The sequence below is a fragment of the Euphorbia lathyris genome, chromosome 2, assembly GCF_963576675.1.
Source record: "Euphorbia lathyris chromosome 2, ddEupLath1.1, whole genome shotgun sequence".
Classification (NCBI taxonomy): Eukaryota; Viridiplantae; Streptophyta; class Magnoliopsida; order Malpighiales; family Euphorbiaceae; genus Euphorbia; species Euphorbia lathyris.
Genome location: NC_088911.1, coordinates 101418648 through 101429998, shown reverse-complemented (window position 1 = coordinate 101429998; position 11351 = coordinate 101418648). Strand labels below are relative to the sequence as shown.

The 11351-nt window shown below is 37.1% G+C and overlaps 1 protein-coding gene across 2 annotated transcripts; it reads right to left on the bottom strand.

The window, feature by feature from the left end:
• Positions 1-3351: 3351 nt before the first annotated feature.
• On the bottom strand, positions 3352-7021 carry LOC136219157 (putative MO25-like protein At5g47540). 2 transcript variants are annotated; one of them, XM_066006427.1, is made up of 11 exons: positions 6765-7021; positions 6435-6596; positions 6142-6260; positions 5397-5471; positions 5105-5198; positions 4683-4742; positions 4321-4389; positions 4151-4249; positions 3976-4020; positions 3773-3875; positions 3352-3682 (listed from the first exon to the last, which is right to left on the bottom strand). In XM_066006427.1, exons 1-11 carry the CDS (start codon positions 6882-6884, stop codon positions 3579-3581), a joined length of 1050 nt encoding a protein of 349 aa, XP_065862499.1. In that variant the 5' UTR covers positions 6885-7021; the 3' UTR covers positions 3352-3578. The 2 variants fall into 2 exon arrangements, with proteins under 2 accessions (XP_065862499.1, XP_065862500.1); XM_066006428.1 differs by having other exon boundaries at positions 3352-3679.
• Between the last annotated feature and the right edge of the window lie 4330 nt (positions 7022-11351).

Below are 11351 nucleotides of genomic sequence, written 5' to 3'. Positions count from 1 at the left end.
GACTTTGTACGGAGGAAAATGGTTTTAGGCCCCAACTTTTCACTATTTACGGGTTTGCAAGCTTGCTGAACTCTGGTGCTGATTCACTTGCGTCTCATTTTACTAGTGAGGTTGTGCGGGCTGCTATGTTTGATATGGGTCCATTCAACACGTCGGGCCCTGACAGTTTTCAGTCCGGGATCTATCAATGTCTTTGGCCGACTATTGGTCCTCAAGTGACTGCTGTTGTTCTCTAGGCTATTTGTTCAGGTGTGACACCTTAAGATTGGAATGAAACATTCCTAACGGTAATTCCCAAAATTGCTAATCCAAAATTGACTTCTCAGTTTAGGCCGATAAGTCTTTGCAATGTCTTATACAAAGTTGTCACTAAATGTGTTGTGAATATTATCAAACTGTTACTCCGATCCATTGTTGGACCCACCTAGAGTAGTTTTGTGTCAGGTAGACATTGCGGATAACATAATTCTCTTCCAGGAAACGATTCATTCGTTTAAGAAGAAAAAAGGCAAATGTGGGTTTATGGTCATGCAATTGATCTTGAAAAAGCTTATGATAAAATTTCATGTGCATTTTTGCAGGATACTCTTCAGGAGCTCGGGTTAGAAGAGCACATCATCAAGATTATTACAGCTTGTGTCGTTGGTCCCAGTATGCAAGTGCTTTAGAATGGCGAGCCGTTGTGCCCCTTCTCCCCAACCAGAGGACTTCGACAAGGGGATCCGTTATCATCTTATTTATTTGTGCTTTGTCTGGAGAGGTTAGGTCATACGATTAACGATGTAGTTGGTAGGGGCTCTTGGCACTCTGTTCGATTGTCTAAAGGGGGACCGACTCTCTCTCACATCTTTTTTAATGATAATATTATACTAATGTCAGAGGCTTCGATAAATCAGGCATATTTGATCAAAGACATTCTCTGTGACTACTCGGATTGCACTAGGCAAAAGCCGAGTCTTTCAAAAGCAAGGTTTTTTTTCTTTTAATGTGGCTGATGTTACTAGTCAGGGTATTTGTGCGATTTTAGGAATTTCTAAGACATTTGATCTTGGCCGGTATCTCGAGATGCCTGTTGTGCATACTAGGGCCACGAAGGTTCCTTACGGGTATGTGGTTGATAGGGTGAATGCTAAGCTTACTAGATGGAAGGCTAAATGTCTGAATTTTGCAGGTAGATTGACACTTGTTAAATTTGTCATATCTGCTGTTCCTAATTATGCGATGCAAACGACTCTTCTCCCTCACAGTATATATGATACGCTAGACAGATATAATCGAGGATTCCTCTAGGGCTCTTATGGCTCTGCACGAAAAATACATCTAGTTAAATGGAATTTGATTTGTTAAAACAATGAGGGGGGCCTCGGGATTTGCATTATGTGATGTTTTAAAGGAGCTATGCTAACTAGGCTCAGCTTGGCTATGTTGACGGATGCCCACTCCCTATGGGTGAAGGTTCTAAAAGCCAAATACCGGGGCAATCGAACCGGCCTGGAGGTCTTTAAAACGCACTCATCTCAATCTAGCATTTGACGGGCCATTTTGGCAGGGGGTGAAGTTTTGTCTAAAAGAGCCTCTAAGTTGATCCTTAATGGCAGATGCACGAAGTTCTGGCTGGATCGGTGGTGTAGGGATGATCCATTATTGGTGGATAGAGGATCGACTCTAGATGTTACTCCGTGAGATGAACCCGTCATTCAGTTCCTGGATGCAACGTTAAATAACTGGAAGTGGGATCAGCTCTAGTCGCTCATTTCTCCTGCTCGCATAAAGCAACTTTCTACTCTCGCGGTCTAGCCTGCATGCGAGGTAGAAGATCAGTGGTAATTGTCAGCATCGACGTTGGGAAGGTATTCAGTGGCGATTGGGTACGACCTGCTGACGGAACAACATTTAGGGATGATCGATCCTAACAGCTGGGCTCGATTGTGGAGGATTGAGGTCCTTGAAAAAAATAAAGTGCTTCAGTTGGATTATACTGAATGAGGGATTATTGTGTATTTCGAATCAGGCTCGACATCACCTAACGGAGGAGCTGAGCTGTGGCTGATGCCTAGAGGTGGAAACTGAATTGCACCTACTCAAAGACTGTGTTATAGCTCGACTATTTTGGATCGAACTCCTCACGCAGCGGGCTCGAATGGCCTTCTTCTCAACGAGCCTGTCGGACTAGATATGGCTGAACCTTTGTAATTTCACGCTAGTTCAAGGATATCGGTAGTCGCCGCTCTTCTCTCGGAGTATGGTGACTATGGAGGTGAAGGAATGCATTGGTGTTTGAAGGGAAGGCTTGTCCGTCTAATCGGTCTGAGGTTGTTAAACGTCTGTGTGCAGAATTTCAGCAAACACAGTTGCTATGCTTAGCGTCTCTAGCTACGAATCATAGATGTATATAGATTAGATGGTAGCCTCCGAGGATGGATTAGGTCAAGGTCAATACAAATCGGGATGTAAAGGGAACCTGAGAGCTGCTTCTGCGGGAGGTTTAATCTGGGATGCAATGGGGTCATGGCTAGGGGGTTTGGGAGTTAACATTGGGTTTTGTACTGTCACTCTAACTCAAATATGGGGTCTCTATTATGTTCTTTGCCTAACTTGGGGTGGAGCTTGATTCAAAGGTTGTACTGCAGCTTCTTACTAGTGTGATGGAGCTCCATCACCCCTATGCATGCGCTGACAGGAGCTTCGAAAGAGAGATTAGACTACTATCTTTATGCATGTTTATAGAGAAGACAATCGTGCTGCTGATTGGTTGACGAACTTTACAAGTTCCTATCCCTTAGGTCATCATGAGTTTGATTCGCATCCTGCAGGCCTCCAAGAAATTCAGAAATTCTCTCTGCTGATGTCAGAGGGTTAATGTTTAATAGATTTGTTCGGATGTAATTTTTTCCTATTTTTCTCTTTCTTCCTTCCCTGTTCCGGGCCTTGAGCCTTCCTTATCTACAAAAAAAAAAAAAAAAAAAACATTTTAAACAAAATGAAGATAGCTATCGAAACATTCAAGTCTCATCTATCATTTTAGACAAATTCAAGAAACTAATGCATTACAACATTTTATAATAAAATAATCAGCAAATACTACGAAATCTACATGCTATGGAAATAAAACCAATACAATAAAGATACGTAGCTGAAAGATTAAAATTTCATAATCTCATCCATTAAGCTTCATTTTTTTTCTAGACCTATTAATTATATCATTTTTCATAAAAGTAATCATAAGATTGGAGTCAAACTTATTATATTAGGCTGAAGAAGAAAATTGTCATGCTGAATTAGACCTCGAAACAATTTACTTAATTTTAATATTAGAAACCAAACACAATTGTATATTAGTTGCTACCAAAGAGAAGGAATTGCAATTCCCAATTCTCATTTTATCTCTAATTCAGCACCTTTCTGTCTCAATCTCTTAACAAATACAGTAAAAGAGGTAAAAAAAAACATGGAATCCTTCATCTTCTCTCTGTAACATAAACAGAGACAAGTACCAAATAACAAAACCAAAAAAAAAAAAAAAAAAGATTCTTTTTTAATGTACAAGGAGCATTTGATCCCACATTGCAACTTGAAACTTAGGCTTTACATTTCTCAATTCCTGTTACTTGGCTTCCCACTTGTTTTAGTTCAGCAATTTCTTTCACCACATGGGTTTTATCTTCTTCAAATTGTTCATCTTCTGAAACAAATGAAGCTCTCATATTCAGCCCTTACCCAAGCCAACAAACAATCATTTATAACAACAACGTCAAACCTTTTATGTTTATACCTCTATCCATCTTCAAGTCGGCCAAAAACTGCAGAAGCTTGCTTCTATTCGCAATAAATATGTTGACGATTTCAGGAGGTTTGTTTTGATTAGCAGCAAAGAGCTATCAATGTTGCAAAAATAGCATAAGCAAATAAAACAAACCAAATTAAAGTCTAGAATAATAACTTGGTCCAAGTCGAACTGACTTTCCGAGACAATACCTTGAATACATGAAATGCATCCATCTGGATCTTCTTGCTTGATTCCTGAAATGAAATAAAAAGTTTATTACAACATGATTTCTTGGTAGTCCTGTGTTTTAATGAGGTTGACATTTTTGCCCCTCTTCTAAGAAATTTAAAAAAGGACAAAAGATTGAAAGAACAAGTCACATACCCTTAGAAGATTCATTAGAATCCGCAAGTTATCTTTGGAGCTCACATATCGTACCATGACTGAAGAATTTGATCGTTCCAGTAACATATCACCCAACAGCTGAAAACAACCAACAGCGTATATTAGCATAAGCTTAACATGGGCAATCGACTTAACAAGTGCCGTCACACCTTAATAGCTTGTCGTTTGGTGATATAACTCTCAGATTCCAGCAGTTTTGAATTAAATTCCTGAAAGAACTAAACGCACAATAATCATAGGAGAAAGGTTAGATGGTAATCAATCGGATTATTAAAAAAAAAAAAAAGTTTCTTGAAAAAAAAAATCATGCATTTGACTAATTATGTTGTACTCGTTCTCACTCTACCTATCCAACCATAAAACAGAAACCCCTTTTGCACCCTCAAACAGTTCCGTTAAAGAGGTAGAACTTGTCTCCAATTTTCTAAACCAAGCCTCAGAGAGGGAAACATATAAAACATTTAAGATGAATGAAAGACAGTAGAAAATTGTAATCTTTGGCGAAACTCACCCAATCATAATTCTTTGAAAGAAATCCTGCAACAGTGGACTTGTGCCTGGTCAAAAGTTCCTGGAGCATATTTGATAACAAACCTGTTATGCTTTCAAGTAGTAGAATTATAATGTCCAAATTGGAATGTTTAGCAAGATGCCAAGACCTGGTAATTCATTCATATTTGGATTGATAGGCAAACACAAAACAAAACATTATGCAGAGAAATCGAATATATGAATTATATTATTTATATCTTCCACCATAAACAAGATAATAGTTATCTCATAGCAGATATTTATACGAAATACATTTTGATTGTTTCACAAGTAAAAAAAATTCACAATATTCATATATGTAAAACAAAAGTAATTTAATTTCATATTATAATTACTCTCACATCTTCTGTACAGTCAAAGAAAAAGGAAGAAGAATCAAACCTTGAAAGTCGCCATAGCATCTGCTGCGATATCAAAATTTGGAAGCTGTATGTAGTTAAAGAACTTGATCAAGTGCTCTGATTCCAAGACATATCTACAAAAGAATAAAGGATGTTCTAGAAAGATGAATTCACCAACAGATGATGGGAAAAATTAAAAGTAAACAAGCTAGAGATAATTTATCTCTGCCTGGCAAAGTGAAGATGTACAAAAATTGCCTTGGGGAGATTATATATTGAAAAAGAAAAGAAGTGATCACATACAGTAAGATGTCCGTATAGAGATAATTTACCTTGCAACGCTCTGATGACGTATGCACTCCCTCAACATACTACCATAATGCAAAGCAAGGTCTGGGACTTCATACCTGATAAAGAATTCATTATATATTAAAATACTTTATGGAAAGAAGAAAAGAAGTCAACTCCATAGACACTTATAATTGAGCTTCAATATTAAACTCATGTAGCAGCCAGTAATAAAAAGAACTATCTTGAACTAAAAGGGCACAGTTACAACCAAATCTGGACTAGGATCAATCACGCTATCTCAGAATTGCATAGTTATCCTCTGAATCAAATTTCGAATTCAATTCAACTTTGCTCTTCGTTTCTATTGTTTTCAATTAGAAATAGGCACAATCTGCGAAACAGAATCCCAATAAAAACAAGTTCAAGGAATAAACTATGTTTTTCATGCCTGGGTGTTTCTAAACCTATATCCCCTCTCATGGCCAAGCTCTCAAATTCCACTACATTCTCAAATCAAATTTCAAAAGATATGTAAATGAATTACAAGTTTAGAAACACCATTAATGAAACAAGCTCTCTCTTGTGATGCACCTCACAGGTTCTATGAGTTTTACAAAATAATGAACCACCAAGGGAAACAGTGTTAGAAATTTAGAATTTGTAATATATTAACAAAAGCAACCCAAGATTTTAGTTACTGTATAGCAAGGACACATGTAGAGGATTAGCAGAAATAATCATCATAACCAAACAGCCAAGACTTTCACAACAGTATCTATAACTTACCCAGATGCCAAAATATCAATGAGGTTTAAGTTTGCTTCCAAGTAGGCAGAAGCAAGGATTCGACATTGAACCTGTTGCCTCTGTAAATTGGCAACCACTTGAGTGGCATCTTTCCGTGCCTGTGAAAAAAGTAATCTTCTTAGAGGAGAAAGAAGATTCAACAAGAAAAGTGACCAAGTTGAAGCGGTGAACGAAATAAATAAATAATAAATAACAACAGGCCAACATCCACAACCATAAGGCCATGCATTTAGAATTCATGTGACTTGAATTGAAGAAATGAAAATACTCGCCTCCAAACTCAATTTAGGAAGAAATTCAATAAGAAGATTTAGTGTATTCTCCTTGAAAAATTCCTGGGTGAGTTGTGCACAAGCATCAGAAACAGGCTCAGATTCACTACTGCCATACAGAATCACCTTTAGCTCACGTATATGTTTGAATAATTCTTCCATCTGCAGATAACCGATCAAACAATAAATTACGTCTCATATGATCACAATGTTAGATTCTTAAAACCACAAAAAGTTTACATAATTCTACATCATCACTACAAAAGAAACAAGCTGCGGTGGCCATAAAAAAAAAAGCAGGGAATAGTTTAGAATGAAAAGCATATATACCTTCTCGTCTCTCTTGGCGCCGCGAAGTTCACCGCTGCCATTGAGAGAAACGAGAAGAATTCGAGTTTGCCTGACAACGTCAGCTGGAGATTTGGGCTTCGACTTGAAGAGGCTTTTCATCTGTGTATGATGGAATCGGAGTTAGGGTTTATGAAAAATTGGAGTGGACGGAGAGAGAGGAAGAAAGGTGTTTGTTTCCCGGGAAAGTAGGTACATTAACGTCTAGCATAGGAAGCTTAAAGCACGTAATTTTGTTAAAAAAAGGACTAGAAGACTAGAGAGCCCTGTAGGTGTACGCATATGGAGCTGCTCACGTGTTCTATCACGTGACTTCTATTGCTCTTTTAAGGCCTTTCCAGCTCTATTCCATTTCTTTTAATTTTACTACTCTAATAATTAATTACCATCAAATCCAATTTCTTCGTATGATTCTTTCAGCTCAGAGTCCGTTTGTTTTAGCTACTGTTTGTTATAAAAAAAATAATTTTCTAAAAATCAAATATTTTGTACTTTTATAAAAAGTTACTTTCAAATGTAAAAATAAACAGAAGATCACTAACCAAATGTTTAAAACTCTTCCTTTTGGTGATTGGTTGAGAATTTGGAAAGCTGACATACCTTTTAAGGTTCGGTATTGCATTTGGCGAATGTGCAGGAACTGTCTGCCGACGCGAATCCGACTTCAGCAGCGCGGGGTTCCAATCAATGTTGAATGTGTCGTCTGTAATGGCGACATGGAAGACACCTGGCATCTTTTCTGGGAGTGTCGGGGAGCCCAAGTAATTTGGAGGGATGCTGGTATGCTGCAACAGATGACGAGGAGTGCTGCTGTTGCCAACAACTTCAAAGAATTAATTTTCCACTTTCTCCGTGCGTCAACTGTGGATCAAGGCGATAGACTAATGATGCTGCTATGGGCTATATGGCGAAATCGAAATGAGAAGTTATGGAACCAGGTAATCATCTCTCCAGATACTTCAATCAGATCAGCGTTCGAGGTGTTAGCTGATTGGAAACAGACCCGTTGTAAGCGCAATAGCAGCGGACAGCAGATGCAGCACCAAAACTCGTCGGTGGTTTGTAGACTTTGGCATGTTCCTCCCGGGGACTACCTAAAGTGTAACGTGGATGCTGCGCAGTTTGAAGACGAAGGGAAAGGAGGTATTAGCGCAGTGATCAGGAATGATAAGGGAGATTTTGTGGCTGCTCGTATTCGTGGGTTGGACGGAACTCCCCCGATCCGAGAAAGAGAAGCGAGGGCGGTGCTGGAGGCATTACAGTGGGCAGAGGAACGTAATCATGTTAAGGTTGTATTTGAATCTGATGCCAAGGTGGTGGTGGACGCAATTAACTCCTCGAACGAGGACTTCACTGAGTTTGGAGATTTAGTTCAACAATGTCGGTTTATTCTATCTTCTAATGACTGTTACTCAGTCACTTTTGTTCGGCGACAAGCCAACGGAATAGCTCATGCCCTTGCAAGAGAATCCCGCTTAGCTAATAGTCCCGTAGTTTTTGATCAGGTTCCAAGTTATTTGATTTCTGTAATTAACATTCTTTGCCCGTTAGTGGGTCATTAATTCAATTTCCTTTCAAAAAAAAAAACTCTTCCTTTTGAAATAAAAATGCAAACATGAATATGAAAATAAGCAACTAAACACACCCTAAATATTTTTGAGAATTCGATCAATTTGAAAGTATCGGAAATGGAACATCAATATTATAAAGTTTCATCTTTGAACATCAAAACCATCAAATTTGCATTTGATTTCTCTTGAAGCCATTTTCACCGGATTAGAATCAACATTTTGACCGGATAAATTTAGTGTTTAAAAATGGAATTTTTGTTGCTTGTGGGTTCCATTCTGATACTTGAAGATGTTGAATACAATTAACCCCTAATTTGAATTGACAAATCAACCAAACTTCACATTTCTTGTCTTATTTTAATTTCTAATTTTTTAGCTACTAAATTAAAATTTAGTTTTGATGAAAAATATAGGGTTTTGTTATTTACCACCCCAAATTATTTATCACCGTCTCCATTTGGACAATTTTGCCCTTTGCATAAAATTTTTGCAAAACTGAAAAAAAAAATTGAGAGAAAATTTCAAAATTTGACCTAAACGGATGACGCGTTCCCTCCGGCCCATGGTGTGGGCGGATGCGGCATCCGCCCAACCCATGGCGGGAACGGATGACGCATTCGCCCACCATGGGTCGGGGGGAATGTTGTTCCCGCAATGGGTCGGTCAGATGCCGCATCCGCCCCCATCATGGGTCGGGCGGATGCTGCATCCGTTTAGTCTAAATTTTGAAAAATGCAAAAATCTTTAGTTTTTAGTGACGAAAAACACTAAATCGTCCAATTTTTTGCGACGAAAAATGCAAAAGTCTCCAATTTTTTTATGACAAAAAATGCAAAATTGTCATGAAAAATATGTATTATTTTCATGAATTCTTTGATAAAAAAATTTAAATTTTAATGTTTACGACTCGTAATCATCTATTTTCGGGGTTCGGGTTGTCACACATCAGTTATTTTCATAATTTCAATTATTATTGTTTGGGTTTATGATTTTCTAGAAAGAATTTTCAGTTTTTGATCAAAATTATGAGAATGGCAAAAAGGTCCAATGAGGGAGGTGATACTTAATTTGAGAACGGTAATTAGCAGTTCACAAAATATATATAGAAAAAGGAAGATGGATCAATAGACCTAAGGAGCCTAGTCAATTCATCATCGATGTCTCCTTACAAAAGGATGGCTCAGCTCACGACCGCCTCACTAGACCATTTGCATAAGAGCACTTCAACTTTAAGCCCATAGCTCAATCCCTGCAAATAGGCGAACTATTTCATTAGTAAAGGATCTCATGAATTCTCTTTAGAACTTATTGCTTACTCCTTATATTGTTCTATTACTCTTCTAACTTGATTATCAGAGTGTCAATAGGGATCATTCTCGGTGTAGGAGAGTAACCATCGGAAGGCTTCGCCCAAAGTACAACATCCTTATTATTTAGTGAGGTGACCGTGGATCACTCCAAAAAAACATAACAAAAATAGCCACAATGTTTTCTTTACATGCCCATCGGTAGCGTTCTTGCCTCAACTCGTAGCCCCCTTGTTTATCAGTTGAAGCAGTTAAGCTTTAAGTTATTTTTGAAAGTCTGGTTCTAGCTATTGCATCAATGTTTGCATTAAATTTGATATAAAAATCGTGATTGAAACTCTAATTTTTGGTCTCTTCCTTCAATCCTCTCAAACATGCGTTCTCTTTTTGCTACTCGTGCTTTTGCTTTTATAAATAGGGGTGGTAATACTCTATATTTTAGCTTCTTAGGCAAAAGATGTCACGTCCATGTTTAAAATTTTGAGTTAATTTAAAAAAAAACGTGGTTTCGCTAATTTGTAGATTTGTGCTTCTGTATTTTTTTTATTAAGAAAAAGGATTGAGTTTTTTTTTTCATTTGCAAATCAACGATTTTTAGATTGACATTGCCAATTTGACGGTTGATGACCTCAGAATAAAAAATTTTAAGAATTAAATTTGTTTAGTACCATATTTACCATGAAACCATGTTTTTTTATTTTTCAAAATCATTATTTTGGAGATTTATCTCTTTAACTTTCTCTCCTAACCAAACAACATATAAATGACCGCAAAACTAACAAGTTTAAGAATTAAAGTTGCTTAAAATATAATCAATTATTGGAATTTTATATTTTGAGGTTTATCAACGGTCAAATTGGTATTTCAATCTAAAAGTCATTGATTTGCAAATAGAAACAAACCTCAATCCTCTTTTTTAACAAACCAAACCACAGACATCCATCTACAAATTAGCCAAACCACATGTTTTTTTTACATTAACCCTAAAATTTATAGTATTTATACTTCAATATTGGAGTATGTCGCTAAAAAATTTAGGTGAATAATTAATTAGTTATTTATATTATAAATAAATTATAGAATCGAAATTTACATTTTTGTGGTGAAATAAATAAGAGATTATAGAAAATACATGTTTAAGTACATTGTATAGACCAAATTGTAATAAAAATATATATATTTTTTAGTTAAAAGTGGAGGATCAGAGAGGGAGCACGGGAAAAGCTCCCGAACAACCCAGACCGGAACTCAATATATTAAAGAAGAAACAAAAAAGTACAATAGTAGCAAGAAAAAACTAGGCAAACCAATATAGGTCTCAACCGATACAATTATCCCAAAAAAATAAGAATAAAATTGTGGATAAGAATCCCACCAAAGCACCTCCGAACTAATCCTACCAAAATTAGCTAAAGCATATGCAACTTGATTGCCTTCCCTAAAAACATGTGAAACCACAAAATTCATGTTAGATAACATGTTGCGACAATCCTGTCAGTCCGGATGTTGCTGTCAAGGAACAGATTGGATTGCGAAAAAAGGAGACAACATAAATAGAATCTCACTCAAGCCATAACTGATGCCAACCCTTAGTAAAAGAAATACATATCACGTAAAGAGCCGCTCCAAGCTCCGTAATATGCACCATACGACAATCAAATGGAAAGGCAAAAGAGCCCGAAGAGGAACCA

What these genes read in the sequence shown, in the direction of transcription:
- LOC136219157 (XM_066006427.1), bottom strand. Translation starts at nt 6,884, where the DNA reads ATGAAAAGCCTCTTCAAGTCGAAGCCCAAATCTCCAGCTGACGTTGTC. An exon ending in ATTGATATTTTGGCATCTGG is followed by an intron (nt 5,472 to 6,141) that starts GTAAGTTATAGA and finishes ATTCTTTATCAG; the next exon opens with GTATGAAGTCCCAGACCTTG. An exon ending in CGTCATCAGAGCGTTGCAAG is followed by an intron (nt 5,199 to 5,396) that starts GTAAATTATCTC and finishes ATTCTTTTGTAG; the next exon opens with ATATGTCTTGGAATCAGAGC.